Here is a 21,968-nt window from a genome sequence, read left to right on the forward strand (position 1 = left end):
GTCCCCCAAAATAGGGGGAGTCTTATACACGGAAAAATACGGTACATGTTTCCAATGATGGACTCCGCATGGGGCCTTTAATCCAGATCTAATTCAGATTAATGCCTGCACACGTCCTGGCAGCAGCAGATGGCACATCACACAGCGGCTGGCAATCTAGCCCTACCTGAGTGCACTGCTATAAAAGACATTTTTCTGCAACGCGCTCTCCTCCAATAATCCTGTGGTTTTTTACTGGAATATACAAAATGCTGGTTGATTATACCGTCTTCATCAAAACTTTCCAACACTTAACCGTTGTCTCCTCCCACTTCCTTTAACAGAGGTCTTAGGGTAGACTGTTTCATCTTTCCAGCTTCAAATAGACAGGCAGGTTCACAGAGGGGTTTTGCCTATGGGACGGACTGTATAGGGAACCTAAGCTTATGGGTTTGTATGTGTGAACCAGATCTTTGATAAGAGTCTCTTGCCCATCTCACCTCCGCAACAGAGAATTTGAAAGCCACGTAACAGAACGCGTTGTGACTTCACAGCTCTCTTTCATGGCATTCGCCACATTCGCTGGAATCGTATGCAAGTTACACATGTAGAAAATTGCTAGCCAGCTGCAGCCTTTCAGCTCCTGAAACACTTCTAACGTTAGCTACCTTTTGAACAAGAAGATAAGCAGTTTTCTCCAAGACTTGGCTTCCCTTGTGTGTAATTCTGAGTTGGGAATGCAAATTTATCTGTTCGGCAATTTCTGAACAGCGTAACACAGGTCACTGTAATCGACATTAGTCCGCTCAAATGAGCACATGTCCCTAGTCTGTTATACATCTGTTGTCATATTAACTCCCTTACTCAGACAAATGACCTTTACGCATTCACTGTGTTTATCACCACACTGTTCCTGCTGCCACAGAAAGCAGATACCTGAGACAAGTACAAATCCAATTAAGAGATTTATTAATCCCCCCGGAGGAGGATTCAAAAGAAGCACTTACAAAAGGGCTTCCAATCTGGGTCAAAGGCAATGACAGGCACCATGTAAGTTTTTCCATGCTCAGAAGGAACTGCTCTCTCTACACAAGCTGCCGTGCAGCATCTATCACAAAAAAGCGATAGGTAAAATATTTGCACAACTACTGCTAAAATAGTCGCCCAACAGTTTCACATCTCCTGATCTTTCTAAGTTTGAGGGGTTCAGGAGGGTTTTTACACCCTTGATTCAACCTGGACCTACCTAGGTAAAAAAGGAGCATGCGGGAAGTTTCTGCAGCGAGCTTCATATGCCATAACTTTTATGCTGAATGTTTGCCAGAAGCAAATGCATGCTGACATTTCATATTAACTCCTTTCCAAATGAATGTCAGCATTCTTCTAGATAAAATCGAAACCCACCAGAATTTAGCTAATCCTTTTCTGTTGAAATTATTTTTGAGTTTCCTCTCCACCTGCAGCCTGCTCAGAAATGTAGGGACTGTACACCCTCCCTCCCACTCACCCGAGATACTTCTTAGACACTAAATATGTAGACCAGCCAACTTCCACCAGCTACCCAATCTGTTTGTATTTTTAAAATGCAAGGAATTCAACTGATAAAATTTTAGCTGTAGCATCAGGATGCCAGAAAAGGGCTTTTACCTGTTAAATTTGCCTGTGTCACAACTGTGAAAAGAGACAGGAGTACTGCCAGAAAATAGAGTTTGGCAGTGAACCTTTGCATTAAATTTCACATCTGAGAGAGCTGCCTTCAAATGTTTCTTCCCCAAAGGAACCTTTAGAGTAGGAAACCATAGCAAAGCTTCCTGAACATGTAGGCTTCAGCAACTTTTAGTATTGCCATCCACAGCACTAACAAGCAGCTGCCACACATTTCAAGCTGAAAATGCAAAAACTGACTTGGAGGGAGGTGAAGTCTGGACAGTTCTGATATACCTATTGCAGACTGGTTTCCTAGCAAGGAAAGCGGAATTTTTATGGATGGCCACGACGCACACAGCTGGCCCTCTGTGATGGTGCTGAAGTTAGTTACCTGGGAGGACCCAGCTGGGTTAGCAGGGAGCCACCCAGATCATGCTCCCAGATCTCAGCCAAGTACAACTTTGTTTTGTTTTGCTTGGAGCTCTGCTCGTTTTGTTTTGTTTTGACACTTCTGCCAGTAGGTTGGTCCACCAAATCTTATCTTAAGTTTTCCTCTTCTCTTAACTTAGATATTCATTCCAAAAAAAAATTGGGGGGTGGGGAGGGGAGATGGAACCATCCTTGGGCATTTGTCCTCTTCTTTGCCCCACTTCCTCAACTGAGGATACCCTTTTGTCCAACTTAAATCCAGCCATTTTCTCTCTTCATATGATATCAGCAGTATTAAACAAATCATCTCTTCCAAGTCATGGATCCAAGCGGTTTCCTGTTTGCTCCGACACTTTCCCAAGGGGGAGGGAACACTCTTTACCACTGCATCAGGGCAAACATCAATTGTCAGAAAATCCAATTGACGTTTGGTTCAATTCAGTGCTAAAGAGCGGGTTTTCCTGGGTGAAAGCTGCAGGACAAGTAGAAGTCTGGATGAGCCCTAAGTGTTCCCCACTCCCCAACCCCCCCCCAATAAAACCTCCACAGAGTCACTGTCAATTGCTTTCTTCATACATCTCAATTTCTTCAATTTCTAGGATCTGCTTGGAAAATTGTAAAGGAAGTGAAAGTCACCTCCAGGCCAGAAGGGAAAGTGGAAGTCTATTCTGAATAAATCTCCATGTCCCTGCAGTAGCCAAGAAGAAGAATAGAGAGGGAGCTTTTACTGAGCTATAAATGGAGCAAGGTTGGCTTACAGGTGCAGATATATTTACCTAGACAGAAGGTGGGGAGCGGGAGTGAAAGTTGAAACTAAGAAAATACCAGATTTCCCTTTGAAGATGTAGTTTCAACTGCCCCCACATCAACACACACCCCTGTCCTGTCTCAGTAATAGTAGTAGCAGGATGCAGAATATGCTAAGTGAGACTACCAAGAGGGAAAGAATTCTGACGCTCCACCTAAGTGAAGTGACTCAGTTCCCAGGAATTTGTCAAGGCATTTAGTACCAACACTGTAGCACAGGTACTCACTTGTGGGCATTATAACATTTCCACCCATCTGCTGTCCTCCCTAACAAGCAAACCTGTGTAACGACAACAACATCAACATTAAGAGTTGCAGCATAGCAACTGAAGTTCATGACTTTGACGAAAGGAAAGAGACAATGGGCCGATTTCTCTAAGGAATTTTAAAAGGACATGTTTTGTAATCGGGTCATTATCTTAAGTAACTAAAAATAACTATCTGTAGCCAAGCTTACCCCATTTACAGCTCAGTAAAAGCCACCCTCCCATTCTTCCCAGTTGCAAGTATGCTGTAGAAGAACAGTTTAGTAGTTGTCAAATTTCACAGAATTATAGTCTCTTGCCCCCTCCCAAAAAATAGATATAACTGACAAGGAATGCAAGGAATCATATGCATTTGAAACCAAGATGCAACTAGGAAGAAGTGAGTTATTATAGGAACACAATACAGTGGTGCCCCGCAAGACGAATGCCTCGCAAGACGAAAAACCCGCTAGACGAAAGGGTTTTCCGTTTTTCGATGCGCTTCGCAGGACGAATTTCCCTATGGGCTTGCTTCGCAAGACGAAAATGTCTTGCGAGTCTTGAGATTTTTTTCGCTCCCCCCCTTTTTCTAAGCCACTAAGCCGCTAAGCCTTTAATAGCCGCTAAACCGCTAATAGCGCTAATCCGCTAATAGGGTTGCTTCGCAAGACGAAAAAACCGCTAGACGAAGACACTCGCGGAACGGATTAATTTCGTCTTGCGAGGCACCACTTTACTGTACATACATATCAAAGACCAGTTCTACACAGAACTAGACCAAGCTGTCAGGAGGGTCCCAGCCTGCGAACAATTCTTCCCGCCAGAGATTTCAGTACCAGAGCTGGGGACGATCATCACACATAGGACAACTGCACAGGCCACTTTGGAACAAGAATGGACAAAAGCTGCTTGAACTGTACTCTTCACAACCTCTACATCGTGAACACATTCTTCTCTACTAAGGCAAAACAGTGAGTGTCCTGGAGACATCCAAGGTGAGGCCACTAGCACCAGCTGGACTTGATTGCCACCAAGTGATCAACCCCGAACTATGCTTGTGTCACATGGAGCTACCACAGAGCCAAATGCAACACGGATCATTTCCCTGGTGGTGAGCAAGATCCTTATCCAGCCAAAGAGGGCCCATAACACAAAGCAGAAAGAGTGGCCTTGATCAATTGCTATAAGGCGAAGACCAAGGTGAGCCTTGGATTCATGAGTTTTCCCCATTTCTGTTCCTCCAATGCTTCTGTTTTAGATTAACCACAGTTTGGTATTACATCCAAATCCTTAAACGTTGATTAATCTTGAACTCTGGTTAATTAACTAGGCTTTGAAGTCGCCTTGTTTCAACAAACCATAGTTAAGATTAACCAGAATGTTCAGCTTCTGATATTACAAGCAGCTGTCGTAAATCTTAAATTGAAACGAAAACTTCCAAACACTCATCCTCACAACGTGCCAGAGGAAGGACAGGAGAAATCAAAGCCTAAATTTGCTGTCCTCATAATTCTACACAATAGTTTAGTATTATGTGTGAATACAACCACAATCTACTATGGTCCCACACTTGATTGGGGGTGGAGGTTAAATCCATGGTAGTAGATAGTTGTAAAGTCTTTCACATTTGGATTTCACCCACAATGCTGAACCATGGCAGGAATGAACATTTTATTTTCTTTAATTTGGAGAGGATGGGTTCCACAAGTTCTGCAACAGGAAACACACAATCTACAAAGTGGTTAAGTTACTGAAGCTATGTGCATTTTTTCGCAACATTTTTCTAAATACAGAAATTGCACTTAATAAGTTGGGTGTCTTGAGTCCATTAATTCACAAGCTTGATATATTACTCTCTTGACTTGCAGCAACATGAGTAGGACTAATCACTTGAACTAAGTAGGCTTTCTGTAGGAATTTCTATAGTCACTGTGGCCCTAATGTATTTCAAGATCACTTACCAATCTCAAGGCTTAATATATTAAACAAGACTGGTACACATCCACAGTCTTTCATATGCAACGAGGTTATACAGGGGTTTTGCTGCATCCTTACTTCCAAAGTGGGCAAAGGATTGCAGCCATATTAAATAAAATCTCAAAAAAACAACAACCCAAGAATAGTTCAGCATGCACAATGTCTGACATGTTTAAGTATGCTGAAGGAATGCAAACCTAAGCAAGCACAGCACTTCAGAACCATGCAAATAATAATAATAATAATCTGCAGCTAGCTAGCTAGCATCCCAAATTCTACAGCTATGCCTCGAAGCAAAATGTAAAATCCGCTGTTCCTTCAAGGATCTGCAACTAATGGCAAGCCATGCATTACCTCTCAGATTTCTTCAAGGCAGAAAAGAGCAACACACTTAGATTCTTTACTCCATATAAAAAGGCAAGCGCAAAAGGACACAGAACTGGCATTTTTCTCTACTGGGTGTATTTAAGTAGATAAAGGGCTCCTTCAGGGCAAGATGACAACAACATTGGCTCTGTTGCTCTGTGCAGGGGATGCCGTCTATGTGCACATGGATGCGATTGAACCCAAGTGAGCTGTTGACTTGGGGCAAAATAGAGCACATTGTATGAATATCAGATTAGCTAAGGTTTTGGAAAGACTTTTAGAGTCCTAACAGCCTTCACTTCAGGAGGATTCCCCAAATACTCAGCAAACCAGAGTTTATTGGAGCCAGAAGGCTGTGTTGTTACTTTTATGGTACAAATCATGCAGGCTGTGCACATTTACTTAAGACTGATTGGGGAGGGGGAATTTGGAAACGGAGCAAAAAGGAAGGAATTAAAACGTGGGTGGTTGCTTGATGGGGATTAGAAAGGCTGCAGAGAAACCCAAACAAACTCTCATTACGCTGACAAGAATTTACTTGGAACAGCAAAACATCTAGCAAGATGTCTGACTTTTCAGAGCTTGTGTGAAACTGCCATGTCCTGATACATGCTTGCATTTCCAAAAAAACACCTCCGTGTAGTATGCACACGTAGCAGGCTATTCAGGCCCTGTGTTTTATTAGCATTTGTCTGAGTCCCACCTATGTATCAAAAGTAACACTCACAGAGAACCAAAAACAGATTTTCCCCACATCTATACATCGCAAGGAACATAGAGGTGTTATTGTGGCAGCCCATCAGAAGCGCCACTTCCCCAGAAATAAAACCTAAGTGTTTATTATTCACAGGTGACCCTGCAGTTCCCAGGAACTGACAGAGTTGTCATTGCTTAAGCAATGGCGGGGGGGCACTTTGGCTATTTTTAAAAATAATGTATATACCACTGTTTGTCAAAAGACCTCAGGGCGGATGACAGTATTTTAAATATACAAACATAAAAGCACAATACAACAAGTCATCAAATACTCTCATCAGAATAAGAACTATAATTGCATAGCCTAAGCCAAAGATCTCTTCACCCACAGGCTGGACAGAAGAGGAAGGTCTACAGCTGGTGCCAAATGACAGCCGATGTTAATGAGAGCTGAACCTCAAGGGGAAAATGTTCCACCAAAGTTAGGGCGTTAGTGTAAGTTCTGTGATTAATTCTGCAGCAGTGAAGGCTAAAACTTATCTACAAGCAAAAATGTGTCTTGTTAAAGGACAGCCTACTACTTTCATCTATCTTTAGATTAGGTAAGCATGAAGGAAATCGTTTAGGGGGGCAATTAATACCCCATTTCCTTTTCCAAGAAAGAGGAGTGCTTATGAACCAAGTTGTGGAGAGATTATGTATGTATAATAGCACTAGAGTATTATCATAAGGCTTGCACAAGCAGTTTTAAAATTTTGCAAGAGACCGTAAATTAAACTGCATAAGACACCCAATATTAGCCCACAACTAGTACTGCCATGTTGTTGTTTTTCATAAAGTGGATTTTTATTTTTGATCTACTCACCAGCATGAGACCAATAAAACAATGTTTATTGCAGAGAAAAAAAATATTCCTGCACCTGCAATTATGATATTTCAGGCAAAGTAAACACATTTATGAAATACTGGGGATTGCTCACACTAGCTCAACTCAAACGCTACACCAAACCATGATTAAAGATGCTTAACTGGCATGTTGTCCAAACTGCTCACCAGTCTAACTGAACTTAAGAAATGTGCATCAGCAAGCAGGGCCTCTGGCACTGATCTCAAGGGAAGGCCAGTTCATACAGGTGCAAGAGGTGTTTCAGTTAACCTGGTTCCAAAGCTGCTTCCTTAGAGAAGGGCCTCAGTGAAATAAAGGAATTTTATTTGAATGCCCAATCAAGTCATGTCAAGCATGATTGGCTGGTGGAGCCAAAAATTTGGTTGCCTTTGCAGACACATTTATATTTTTCCTGCAATGATCATGGTCCTGATCAGAGGGGAAAACCCCTCTGACTCTAAAATGCCAATGTCTTATATCTAGTGCCTTGAACAGGATGCACTTCAAACAGATGGAAATGAATTAGGGTATTTTGCATCTCATGTGCAAATAAACATCCATCCTGTCACTTAAGCATAATTTACGGAATCCATATTCCAACAATAAACACAGGAGAGTGTAACCTAAGAACACAAAACCTGCATGTTTGAGAAAGGGGTGTAACAGCTCACGTTAAGCAATACACAGGCAACACCTGAGGATGTTTTAGAACTCCTCTCACCCCTTATGAATAATGAGGACTGCTCTTTCCCTAGAGAAGACAAAGAGGTGTTGTGAGTTCATCCTTCCCTTTTTAGCAAACATCATCTCAAGCTTTTAACCAAAGTGGCTACCTTTTTTCAGCCCAAGGGCAACGTTGACAGTTGGCTAAACCTTTGAGAGCTACATGCCAGCAGTGAGTGTGGTACTTGACTTACCCAGTTCCTTAGATCCTTGGCTTTCGCTGGCCAATTCTCCCATTTTAACCAGAGCATCAAAGTATCCTTTTGCTGCAAAAGTCACACCTAGAAATTGAAACACATGTATATTATTGCCATGTTTTTTACCTCCAATGTTGCTTCAGGGATAACAAACACAACAGAAAATGTTTAATTTATTTGAATGTACTTGCTAAATACGGAATTCCCTGTTGATTTACAAGGCAGCTATAAACTGCTGTCAAGTCCTGTTGCACCATCCAAATGCTAGTGTTGTCACCAAAATCTGGCAGAATCAAAGAACATCAATAAATAAGTGAAGCAAGACTTAGCTTTACAGAAGCCATGCTGGCTTTGCTTTAGCAAAGCTTGTTCTTCTGTATGCTTGGTTATTTTACCTTTAACAATACATCACCAGTTTTCTGGAGACAGACGTTAACCTAACCAGTCTGTAATCTCCAGGAACCCTGCCCCTTGGATCCCATTTTTTTAAAAAAACCTGTATTACCTTGGCTACCTTCCAGCTCTTAGGTATGAAGACTGGTCTTAGGGACAAGCTAACTTATTTTTGTCAGAAGATCAACAATTTCATATTTGACTCCTTTGAGAACTCTTGGATGGATGCCACCTGGACCTGGCAATTTGTCAGTTTTTATTTTGCCTGTTAGGCCTAGAACTTAGTCTCTTGTCACCATTATTTCCTTCAGTCCCTCAGACTTCCTTCCTGCAAAAGTTAATTCAGGCACAGGGATCTGCCTTATATCTTCCACTGTGAAGACAGATGCAAATAATTCATTCAGCTTCTTTGCAATCTTATCCTCCTTTAGCACACCTTTGATTCCTTTGTAGTCCAAGGGTCCAACCCCCTCCCTAACCAGCTTCTATAGCTGAGCTTCAAATTTTGCACTCCAAACAACCTCCAAGCATTATGGAGTGATTTGACCATATGACATAATACTGAAATGTTCAAAACTCCAATAAGAGCGTCTTGGACACACACTACCACATCAAGGTGAAATTTTCAGCTTATGTCACATAACAATTTTTGTCACTGAAATGAAAGAAGCTTCATTGTATAATAATTCAGATAAAACTCTCATGAGCTACTTCAGATCTTAAAAGAGTGGAGGGACACATGAATAATGTGGAACGCAACATAGAAAGTGGTAGTTTGGGCAACAGGTATTGTGTTTAGAGCAGGATAGGACAACACAAGAATCTTATGGGGTCGGGTGTGGGACGGTGGAGAGATACACTGAAAAGCCTAAATATGGGCTCTGCATTAAGATCATGCATTATTTCTCCTAGGTTTTGTTAGGAGCTCCAAATTCCTTGAAAATGAGAAGCAGAATCATGCAAACACATAAAAATCTGCAAGATTAGAGAAGGTTATTCTGATTATAGGCCACTACCTTGGTATAAACCTGAATTTTTATTCTGGGAGGAGACACATCTTTGACAATACAGTGGTACCTCAGATTTTGAACGTCTCCGTTGACAAACATTTCGGTTTTTGAACACTGTAAACCCGGAAGTAAATGCTTAAGTTTTTGAACATGCCCCGGAAGTAGAACATGCCATGTGGCTTCCACTGAGTTCAAGATCCTGAGGCCTAGCTGTCGGCTGTTGAGTTTTCAGTTTCAGAACTCGAACCGTCTTCCGGAACTGATTACGTTCGAAAACCGAGGTACCACTGTACTAGCTTATCAAGCCTCCAAAAATCTGACTAAGTAGCCAGCTATCACTTGACTTTCAAATGCAGCTCAAGAGTTTTAGCTCGTTTGTTGACATTCCAATTGCACACGTCACTTTAGTCAGATAAGAAGGGGGTTCCACTTAATCACAAGAACACATTGCATAGATTTTGTTTAACACCGCAAAACTACATGTTCTAGCAAGTGCTACTGGATTAAACTGCTTGCGTTTCATAAGGATACGGATCAAGAGACAAGAGAAAATGGAATGGCCTTTAAGATTACAGAGTTGAGATCTGCAGATAGAATGCATTTATCAAAAACAGAAGCAAACGAAACCAGATTGCAAGAGTTAGTTCTCAAGAATGGATACCGTATTAACCCACTTCCTTGTCTTGGAGCAGCATTTCTCAGAGAGTGTGCCAGGATCCACCCAGTGGGCATTGGGCTACTTTCAAGTGGGCCTTAGTGCCACATCCCTGTGCCTCCTAGGTGTGCCATTGCTTTTTGTTTGGACCAACACCACCACCAGCAACTACCTGCATGGTGATTAAGGGTGGCTGGGGGAAGAGCAGTTTGGAGCAGGCACTCTTCTTGAGTGCCTGCTCAATGCCAAATTCACAGCCTCTGCAACAAGAACATTACTAAACCAACCATAATTTCCTTTTATTTACTTTAAAATTTGCACTCTGTGTTTCAGTCTTCAATGAGTTTATTTCTCTTAAAATGCAAGACATATCAGATAATAATATCTATTTGCACTTATCAGAATAGCTTTCAGCAGCATTTATTATATTTTTTATTTGGTCATTTTGTTTTAAGTCTCCCCACACCATGGTTCTCTCGGCAACATACAAACAACAGGATGTTAACAATTTAAACCATTAAATCCTTATAATGCCATTTAGTACAACCCTTAAAAAAAGAAGAAGAAGAAAAAGGCAAAGCACAAACTAGAACCAGATAGGGAGTAAACTTCAGCCATAATCAAATCACAGAGAACTAAAATCACAGGTGAGCTAAAGAACACCCCAACCATAATTTTTTTTTTTTTAAGGTTAAAAGTTGGAATTTGAATCCTCCATAGCTAATATCAGGAGAGCACAGGGTGCAGAGAGGGGAGAGGGAAGTCCCACTGCGCACGTGGAAACCCTAGGCTTAATGCTGCTATATTGCTCCTGTTTTACTCTGACCTCTCTGGAGCCAGGAGAAGGAAGCCTCAAGATTTAGCTTAGCGTTATGTATGAACTACTTCTTGTGGTCTGTTTCTCTCAAACCATGAGTGGTAAGCCAAGAACAAAACTTGGGTTCTGCTCATGCTTTGTTTGGAGAGAAACGAACCACAAGTGCTGGTTTGCATGCAACACTGAGTCAAGACTCATGGTTTGTTGTTCCCATCTCCAAGCAGAGCAGAGCAAAATGGGAACAATTCAGCAGTATGTACTAGCATGATGCTTAATCGTGGTAAGCTAAAAACCACAGTTTACCATGACATGTGATGTGAACCAGCCCATTATGTGTTGGGCACACAAATCCTACTCTTACAAATATGTTATTTTGGGGGGGGGGGGTGTATGTAACACTTTTATGTTAACCCAAACCAACAGGGCCACTATGGAGTTGCTTTTCATTCATTCCATGGTGTGTAACACTTGGGCTATATTTCAAAGTATTTTATACAGTGCTGTAAAATCAGCCATGGGCCATGACTCCCTGATGAAAACCACTACACTTCACATTCTGTCAGCGTTCTTTAGGTAACATTTTGATCTCCTTTTAACAACTTTTCAGGGTCAACCTCAAGATAATTAAATGCATATCAAGAGGTTGGTGGGGTTCTTCTTAATATAAGCTTCCATTTTAGCAGAAAGATTGCCAGAGCATGATTCCGACCAGGGCTTCATTCATTCAGCTTCTTGTGAATGCTAGGACACAGCCTTGAAACCTGTGAAATGGTAATAAGAGAAGGGAGTGCAACCCTTGAGAATGTGTGGAGTTTGGCTCTTTACTGAGTAGCACTGGATTTCAAAAGCAGGCTAAAGACACCCAGTACCTCTTTTTCTCCTTGAGAAGCCACTGGAGACTGCAGATCAGTCCAAAGCGTGGTACAGCATAGGCGCCAACTCCCTGGGACCCTGGGTGCCTGAGCACCCACAAAATTCCCTCTCTGAAGGGACCGGGCACCCACAAATTTTGGTGCCAGGGCCATGCATGCCCTGGGCACCCACGGTCGCCGGGCCAAGCTGCTACTCCTGCTGTACAGAATGTGCTGCAGTTGGTTTGAGAACATTTCCCTTAAGTCTCGCTCAAGTGATGCAACGCTCACAAAGCTGACTCATCAGATAGTTATTCTTTTTATTTAAGGTGGTTGGGTGGTGGGGAAATCCCAGGAATGTTACTGAATTGCTGCTGCACTTAAACAAGCAGGCAGAGTCAGTAAGTGAAGTTGCCAAAGGGATCCTCAGGCCATCTAAAAGGGGGAAAAGGCTTTCAGGGAAAGCTTTCCCCTAGGGCTTTATCGAGGTTCAGGTGTTAGCAACTATAAAAAAGCAAGAAGCAATTAAGTTCTGCTTGCTAGCTCAAGTCCCTGGGGGTGGGAGGGATGAAAGTAGACTACCTGCACTACGGGACACAAAAGCTAGCAGCACAAATACGTAAGAGAAATAATGTACATGGCTGACCAAACTCTGATATGGTTTGAACAAATGACATTGGCCGAAACATGTAGGAGATTTTCCACACCTGCCTAGGGCCAGCTGAAGCAGCCAGGGCAGGAAACCAGGCATGTTAGGAGCACACTAACTTTTGGGCAAATTGCCAAGCAGAAGGTAAAAAAAAACACCGTCCATGAGAAAATACTTCACATAACTCTCTCTGGTTTTGCCCTTAAGATTTTTTCAGTGTACACTTAAAAACGTACAATCTGAATGTGACGGACAAGTGTTTGGAAGAATCTGTGTGTCATACAGATACACTCAGAATGTAGGTGGGATTGGCTGCGGTTCCCTGTGAAATGTAAATGTGGAAGAAAACCTGGTGGTTTTTTTTTTTTTTGGTTTTTTTTTGCGGCCTATTGTATGACTTAAAAGTGGTTCTTAATTGTGTTATTCTGTGTTGGATGGAAGAATCCTGTGACCTCTTAAAAGACTCGACTGTTTGAATTAAGGCATTGGCTTTAAAGAGTCAACTTTGTAAGATACGGTTGATGAATCAGGATCTTGCCTACAAAAGCTCATGCAACAGTTACATCTGCATACAGATAGGCCGCTAAGTAGACACTTAAGTCAATGGGATTCAAGTGCCCTAATGATAGCCTTAGAATTCCCGATGAAGCCAATGGATCAAGTCTGCACCAACAAGTCAGTCATTATTAACTAAACTGGATGAAAGCCTTTGTCTAAAAATTGGAATGCTCTACTTTCTATTACAGTGGTGCCTCGCAAGACGAAATTAATCCGTTCGTCTTGCGGTTTTTTCGTCTTGCGAAGCACGGCTATTAGCGGCTTAGCGGCTATTAGCGGCTATTAACAGCTTAGCGGCTTAGCGGCTTTAAGAAAAAGGAAACAAACTCGCAAGAACTCACAGGACGTTTCGTCTTGCGAAGCAAGCCCATAGGGAAATTCATCTTGCGGAATGACTCAAAAAACGCAAAACCCTTTCATCTAGCAAGTTTTTCGTCTTGCGAGGCATTCGTCTTGCGGGGCACCACTGTATTTATTTATTTTCCAATTCTTTACTCATCCATTGGTCCCAAGCACAGGTTACATTAACTAAAATACAGTCTATAAAATAAAACCACAAAACAGGTACAACTAGTAGCAAAATTTATGGGGAAGACAACTAAAAATTCATACTCCGCTTCCAAAGGTCAGAATAAACAGGCGTAGCCAACAAAAGATGTAATGTCAGTGCCAGACTCTCACTATGGGGTGCGAATTCCACAATTTTTGAGCTGCCACATACACCTCTGTGGATGGCAGCATTACCAACAAGTGCTCCTCCATCCATCTTGATACCCAAACTGGTGGATGTGGGAGAAGTTTCTTCAGCTATTTGGGACCCCAAGTCATTTAGAGCTTTATAGATTAATGTAAACACAAATATGCAACCAGCACAGGTGCTTCAGGTCAGGTGTGATATGACTCTTTGCAGTCATACCAGATTGCAACTGGTCCAGAATGAGGCAGCCAGTCTCCAAAGAGTCTTTAAGGGCAGCCCCAAGTAGAATGTACTGCAGTAATCCAATCTGGAAGTTACCAGAGGATGAGAACAGCGGCTAAGTCCAAACAGCACTGTAGTTGGTAAACCAGCCGGAGCTGGAAATAGGCATTCCTAGCCACCAAGGCCACCTGAGCCTGTGGTGACAATACTGAAGCCAGGAGTATTTCCTGCAGATCTACTCCTTCAAGGGAAGTGCAATCCCATCCAAAACAGGCTGCATCCCCATTTTCTGTGCTCAGGAACACAACACCTCCATCTTGTCTGGATTCAATGTCAATTTCCTCATCAACACCCAGCCCATTGAGCACCAGCCTTCTGATGAGAAGGTATGGAGAGACAGAGCTGGATGACATCCATGTGTAAACGACACCTTACTCCAGAACAGATGTTACCTCCCCAACAGCTACATATGAATATTAAAAGAGCATGGGGGCAGAATGCACCCCTGAAGCATGACACAGGTCAGTGCCCATGGCACAACGTAATGCCCCCCTCTAATAGCTATTCTATGGAGCAAAACTCCCAAATCAAAAACAGAACCATCACAAAATGGTGCCCCACCACCACCACTTGGAGTCTGTCCAGGAGAGTACTGAGGTCCAAATTCTCAAAAGCTGCAGGCCGATGAAGAATAATGAGCAGAGTTCGACTCCCTTCATCTCTCTTCTGATACATGTCAACCACCAGGGAAACCAAAGCAGTTTTGATGCAATGGCTAGGCCTGAAGTCAGATTCAGATTGATCTGGATACTCAGCTTCTTCCAAGCATGCTTGAAGCTCGACCACCACCTCCCTCTCAAAGTGCCTTGCTCCCAAAGGGGACATTCGAGAGTGGTTGATAATTGTCAAACTTTTTTTTGTTTACTCATTTGGGATTTGCTAATGTAGCTTTGAAACATACATCTATACACTGTGAAGTGTAGTGCTGGAACTTCTTTGCTATTAAAGATAGATTTGAAGATTTTTATTATTATTATTTAGGCAATCCAAAGAGGCTATTTGAGACGGGAAGAGGGGTGGAATCACGTGTTGTGTTTATCATCTAGTTGTCAGTAAATCAGCAGCCTGTTTCTGGCTCATCATTGTAAGGAAGATGTTTCATGTCACAGCTTCTTACGCAGTGCGCCTTGTGACAGCCCTTCATGCTTCACATGTCATAGAACGATAATGCGCTTGTGTCTTAATTCAAAGAGCTGCTTTGCAGGCTGCCTTCGGCAGACGAGAGCATTTCCTGACATATTTTCTAAACTTCAAGAGCAATGCCAACCTCCGCGAACAAGATTTTGCCATTCTCCCCCCCTCCACACACCACTGCTACCACCCGATGCCACAGCCATGACAACAACATGCACAATTACACTTTGCTTACCTGCCAAGGCTTTTTCATAGTTCTTTCCCATGGAAATGAAGTTCCGGAGGCTGGGGTTGAACTGCTCCATTATAGTCTACAAAGAAAGAAAAACACACAAACAAACAATGCATTAGCAATTCAAACACTCTGCCGAGAAAGTGACTAAAAGTGTTCTTGTACTCCTTGTGTACACATGTGTGAATACAAGAGAGAGGCTGAGTCACACTATCCTACGAAATACAGCCTCGGAAACAGAATCTTCCCACAGACACGCAACACACGCCATGTGACAGAGACAACACAAGCCAACAAGTCAAACGACATTTTGCAAGGCAATGGATGCATTTTTACAATTCGGTCCAGGATTCTAAGTCAGCAGTTATGTACGAGAGGAATTCCAGACACCACAAAGCTCTCTCCTGTATGACTATTTTGCCAGAGCATAAACAAAATGAAGCATAAACCAGTATAAGGAAGCAGCAGCAGCAGAAGAAGAAAATCAGAAGTAGGATTAGAACACCTGGCAATTGGGCACTAACTCTTCAATCTGTGGACACAAAGCAAGGAAAAGCATTGACAAACTTAAATTTGGCCAGAGTTGGAAATGTGTTTATTTGTATTCGTTATATGTATTCACCTCAGTTCTCCTACAGAACATTGTGCAGGGGGCTGGCTAACATTGCTATATATTTTATACATTTAAACCATGCCTGCAAGTTCCAGTCAAATACAAGGGCCCTGGATGGGCAAAGCACTGCAAGGCAGAAGCCTGCTTCTGTATTTAGCACCTCATGATGAGGAAGAATAATTGAGGAGCCTTCATTTTTTTCTTTTATAGTCATCACCGGCTTCCTGACAGAGATTCTTTATAGGCAATTAAAGCATTCGACTTAGCAAATTTTTAACCCATTCTGTCTAGTAGGCAGTGTTAGCATACTGGGATTTCAGATTTTAACACCTTGTTATACATGTGGAACTGTTACCATTTACTGTAAATATACGAATAATGCAATTTATTTAATTACCGTACATATTTACTCCTAATGGATATGTGAGAGAGACAGAGAACATGTGAGAGTAAGATCAACCACGCATAGGCCTTTCTGGTTCATTTCAAAATATCCCATCCCTGAGATCTGCCTTCACATTTAAGTTTGAGCTCTTTTAAGAAAATGGTTTTTCCATCCACCAGCTTCTTTAGCTTATTTCATTCTTGTAAAAACAGACAAGGAGAAACACATTCAACACTGCTATGTTTGGCCAGGCTAGAAAATGCAGGGCAACAGTGTCTAACGAGAATTACATAGTGTGCCAAGCAGAAGAGTTCATACATTTTGGTTTAAAGGTGCCATTTAACAGTTGGAGAACTCGTTTAAGTTTAAGGATAACAATTCATACCCTCCCTTTCGGAATTAAGACGCTCTCCAGGCAAGCTGCAGAACAGTCAATAAAAGCAATAAATACAATTCAAAGTTAAGACAGCAATATACAAACAGTAATTAAAAACAGTATCAGCAGAGACACAAAGTTCTAAAAGGCTTCAGGATTAAGCTCCATGCGCCAACTACAAAGTAACAATGCATTTCATGAATGGCCAATGTGGTGCCCTTCAGATGTTGTTGAACTATAATTCCCATCATCCCTAACCAATGGCCATTCTGGCAGGAGCTAATGGGAGTGGGAGTCTGGAAGGAAAACAATGTGGCTGCATTAATAATAAGGCCACTCTGCATAAAAGTCACCGCCATTCCATCATGACCAAAGACAGTTGGAGTTATGTCATGTGGTCTAACTGGAAATACACTTTAATGTATACCTTAAGACCTGACAAAATACCTGGGAGACAATCTAGCTCTATTCCTCCTTGCCATCAGAATCAGGTCATGCTGTGGAGAAGCAGGTCCAGTGCCTGAAGGCAGTAACGAGATGGATGAGGGCCAAGAAACTGAGACTGACTCTTGGTAAGATATCAGGAGCGAGCCAGCAGTAAATCACACTGTGCAAGTTGGAACTAATTCTCTATTAGCAAAACACGATTGACAAAGGAGTGGCCAGGCATAATGAGCACAGTAGCTCATCTCCAATAGGTCTTGCCCCAATGAAGCAGTTGCTGTGACTGAAGGTCCCTTCTCCCCATAGCTGCCTAAGTCCTCTCCTTTTCCAGGGTTTTTTTCCAAGCTATCAGAAACTGTGTTTGCATCAAACCCATCCATGACATAAGACAGAGGTGCTGAGGATGGGCAGTTCCCATGTCCAGGAAGCAGATAGATGACCTGTTCTAACCATGGTTGCACTACCCTTCATGGAGCAGATTTATAGTATGGAAGTGCTTCTCTGTCACTTGATGCCTAGGTGACACAGAATGTCAGTTTCCTGCTGTGGTGCTTCCTAGACTGACCCAGTAACCCATGTTCTGGTAGCCTCCCATTTAGATTGTAATGCACTCTACATGGAGTTACCTTGAAGACTATTCAGAAGCTGCAAACAGCCATCAGAGTGTTGAATGGCATGGCTTATTCTAACTACAGAACCTGTTTTATGAGAGCAGCACTGGTTACCACCTGTATGGCAATAACTTGGGAACCAAATACTTGGAGCACCTCTCCATGTATCAACTTGCTTGAACCCCTCAGATTTATAGGAGAGGACCTTCTGGAGGTGATACATCAGGTGATGATAATGTATGTTCTGTGGTATAGAAATTAATTGACTGAATGAATGCATGAGTGACTAACAGAAGCAGCAAACTGGCTCAGTAGCAGGTAAGAAAAAATGGCAAACTGTTGAGCATTGTGACTATTTTTCTTTGGAGACCTCGCCTCATTGGTCTGCAGCAAAGACTTTCCAGTGCTTTTGTTCGCCAGAAAAATTAACTTTTGAAGCAGCAGCTCATTAAGTAGCTTGCTCATAGATCAAAGTGCAAGAACAAAGCATGCATGCATCCACAGCCAGGACATTTTACTTCGCTATTCTTGACCCTTAAACATGTAGACAGGATTTCTGCTAGCTAGGAAGGTGAAACATAGGTTTAGGTAGGTTTATGGACCTCATTTTTATGGTCTTATGACATGTGCACCCCTAACCCTCACATGACCAAAACAAAGAATGGCAAAGTTCCTTAAAAAAAGCTGAAACTTGATAAACAACTGGATAGAGATCGAGCCCAAGCTTACCTAGAATTTGAACAGGCCAGATTCAAAGGCTAGCCAATAGGATTGCCATTTTATACACTTACACACACACACACACACACACACACACACACACACAGTTGAAGGCACCAAGAAATAGAGGGGAAACAAGCCACAAAATGAGAGGTTTCAAGGACAAGAAGAACTCTCACCTCCAGTTACCAAACTATGTACTTTTAGATTTCTACATAGTCACCAAAGAGAATGGCTCTTTGTTAAGTGTGTCACAAGCTGTGAATGAGTCTCCTGCCTACCTTAGCTCTACCATCCAGAAAGTCATTCAATCACTTTGTAACTATGGCACCTTACAAATGAGATGAGGAATTTACTAACTGATCTTTGTAGGAAGCAGAACTAATTCTGTGCTTTCTGATTGAGAATCTAACCCCTGAACTAATGGAAATTTCATATTGCAGTAAGGAAAGCTTCAGGCAGATAACAGAGGACTTGGGAAACAGCCTAGTAACAGAACAACAAGTTCACTCCATAGTTCATGGAACTTTTATATTAAGAGTCTGCGTGATCTCTAATGCATGAAATTTGTCTTCTTTTTCCTACATAGGTTGGCATCTACAATGGAGGATATTTTTCTCAATATTTTCAAAAATATTAATTTTCTACTTTGACTACATTTTTAATGGCTTAACACATTAGCTAACTGACCAGAGGCTCTCTTACAAATTAATATAAACAAGCCATCTGGGCATTTCCACAGTTACGACCCAACCAGTCACATACAAATTCTCATTTCCTATCACTTCCCTATTGTTGAAATACTATCCTAGAATATTAACATAACATGCACATGGACTCTTCAAAACAAGTAAGTAAAATGGAACAGGGGGGAAAGATGCTGGGGCAGTTTTGGCCACTCACTGGAATTCAGAACTGGCATTCACCAACACCACATCCTATCCTCAATGGGTTTTCCTTCCATGTGAACTTGCCAAGGTTTTTTTTAATCCTGATAAAAGTACTTGAGACATGAACAGAAGCCCAAGCTTACCTGGTAATGGTAGCAACAGCAAGGGTGTGAGGTGGGAAATAACCTCACCCAATGCTATCAACCATTTTACTAATATTCTAGTGTATTGTCTGTATTATTTGATGAGATAAATTCACTGGGGAGCAGTTTAGACACCTGGAAATGAATTTTCTTGGATGCGTACATTAAAAAATGCCGCTCGGAAAAGCCACAGAGAGAGAGAGAGAGAGCTTTTTCTCAAGTTCGTTTTGAGCTCCTTATAAAAATCACGTGTATGTTATCCACAGGAAGAGAAAGAGTTCTGGGTTCTCCCCACTACCATCACCATCTCTCAGGGGAAACAAACAACTCTTACAGAATAAGAATCTGGATTTTCACTGAAACCCAATGGCCTTTCGTAGAACTGGAACTCTTACTACTAACCCGTGTGGGAGGTGGAATGCCCAAGTACAGTGGTACCTCAGGTTAAGTATTTAATTGGTTCCGGAGGTCCGTTCTTAACCTGAAACTGTTCTTAACCTGAAGCTCCATTTTAGCTTATGGGGCCTCCCGCTGCCACTGCGCCGCCGGAGCACGATTTCTGTTCTCATCCTGAAGCAAAGTTCTTAACCCGAGATACTATTTCTGGGTTAGCGGAGTCTGTAACCTGAAGTGTATGTAACCTGAAGCGTATGTAACCCAAGGTACCACTGTACAACTGAAATAAGACCGCTGTAATCCCAATCTACCTTTTACTTCTTGTTCCTGTCCACCACCACCACCCCCCGTCCCAGCCATTACTGCAGAATATAATTCTGACTGTTGCACTCCCCTAAAAGCAAGAGAGGGAGGGAAGAGTGAGACAAGACACTTCTGTCGAATAAGCTGAGTAAACATCTGCCACCTCAATTGAAGCCGGCCAAGCAACTATAAAGCTCATTTTCTGCCTGAAGCGTTTTTATCCCTCATTTCTGGATCCTGTTCTTTTGAGACCATGACCACTGTAATTTACTTCAGCAAATGCAACCCATCAACTAATGCCAAGGAGCAGCAGAGCATCTGCCATTCTGGTGTTCAAAACAGCAGGTTATTAATTTCATAACAGGCAAAAAAAACTTCCTCGTGGCAACACATACTAGCTTGGAAATTTCAGTGTAGTATGCTTTGTCTGGAAGTAACATAGACAGACTTTAAAAAATGCTGGTTAGCTCAGGAATTTCCTTTAAATCCTCAGATTAGTTCTGAGCAATGGCCTTGCTCCAGTAGTTCTCTTGACAGGCTACTAAGTGAGCAGAGTCATTTGTGCTGGCAAAGAGGACCACCCTGATCTTCTCCTTAGGACAAGGAATAACTGCATTCAGGGATGTTTCAAGAAAGAAGAAGAGCCAAGCTCTTAAGAAGCCAACTCAAAATTCCTTTCAACACGAACTTATTTAGTAGGTTGGGGTAGAGAGAGAAACCAAGATCCAACCCACTGACCAGCTATTCAAGAGACCCTGTTGCATTTTTGTACCTATGGCTTGACTAAAAACTAGGGATGGTATTCAACTAAGTTTTGCTCAGGGTAGACTAAGTGAAATTCATGAACATGACTAACTTAGGTCCATTAACTTCCACAGGTCTATTCTGAGTAAAACGCATGTGAATGCCACCAAAGGATTCCAGGTCCTCTGTGTGCACAATAAGAAATATGGTAGGCGGCAATAGGGCTGCAGCACTTGCAAGCAGAGGAAGAAGTGCTTGAGTAATGGGAAGAAGAAAAGTCATGTGCTGCCTGCAAGGGCAGGGGAAGAGGCCTGCTGCACCGCTTGAACCAGTTCTGATGTGCTCTGCAGGTCACCTTGTACTCAAAGCAATAAGCTGCTAATATTAGGGCTTCCATATCAGGCATGGTTACCAACAGGAACTGTGCCTTAAGTTGCATGTGTGGAGACTTCAGGCTTGCAAGATACGTTGTATTTTAATAAAACCCTATTGCAGTGGTACCTCGGGTTACAGACGCTTCAGGTTACAGACTCCGCTAACCCAGAAATAGTACCTCGGGTTAAGAACTTTGCTTCAGGATGAGAACAGAAATTGCACAGCGGCAGCAGGAGGCCCCATTAGTTAAAGTGGTGCTTCAGGTTAAGAACAGTTTCAGGTTAAGAATGTACCTCCAGAACGAATTAAGATCTTAACCTGAGGTACTACTGCAATAGATTCCACTAGCTGGAGCTAGAGGCAAAGTGGTTGCTCAAGGGGGTCAGACTCAGAGCATTTTACTACACTCCACAAACCATACACTCATATGACTTACATACACAAATACTATTCTGCATCCGGAGTAGCTACAGGTCATGGATTCCAATAGTCTGATTTATATACAAAAAATGAAATTGTTAATGCATAAGGGGTTTGAGACCCTTGCTGGGTTACTGCAGTTCATTCAGAGGTCCACCAGCAGCTCATCATTTACTTCCTGACTATCACTACCTTATCAAGTGTTGTTGAGGTGCAAGTTCTCTTTTAAAAAGTCGCCATGTTTTGGCCACAAAATAAATACATGTATTGTTTATATTGCATATAATAAAGTTAACAAGCGTCTAGTGTCTCAGTTTC

At 42.2% G+C, this 21,968-nt stretch overlaps 1 protein-coding gene and 1 pseudogene across 5 annotated transcripts in view; one reads left to right on the plus strand and one right to left on the minus strand.

The window, feature by feature from the left end:
- BAIAP2 (BAR/IMD domain containing adaptor protein 2) overlaps positions 1-21,968 on the minus strand; it is a 133,686-nt gene that overhangs the window by 84,080 nt on the left and 27,638 nt on the right. For all 4 annotated transcript variants that reach the window (XM_080993843.1, XM_080993846.1, XM_080993844.1 and 1 more), the window contains exons 2-3: positions 15,234-15,309; positions 7,950-8,036 (exon numbers count right to left, since the gene is read on the minus strand). In XM_080993843.1, coding sequence (XP_080849969.1) covers positions 7,950-8,036; positions 15,234-15,309 — 163 coding nt within the window. The remainder of the gene's footprint in view (positions 1-7,949; positions 8,037-15,233; positions 15,310-21,968) is intronic.
- The window catches only part of LOC308470661 (cytochrome c pseudogene), a 351,629-nt pseudogene that overhangs the window by 61,006 nt on the left and 268,655 nt on the right, over positions 1-21,968 (plus strand). The gene's annotated exons all lie outside the window — the stretch shown is intronic.

Source organism: Podarcis pityusensis (assembly GCF_964106645.2).
Source record: "Podarcis pityusensis genome assembly, chromosome: 2".
In the NCBI taxonomy this organism is placed as follows: Eukaryota; Metazoa; Chordata; class Lepidosauria; order Squamata; family Lacertidae; genus Podarcis; species Podarcis pityusensis.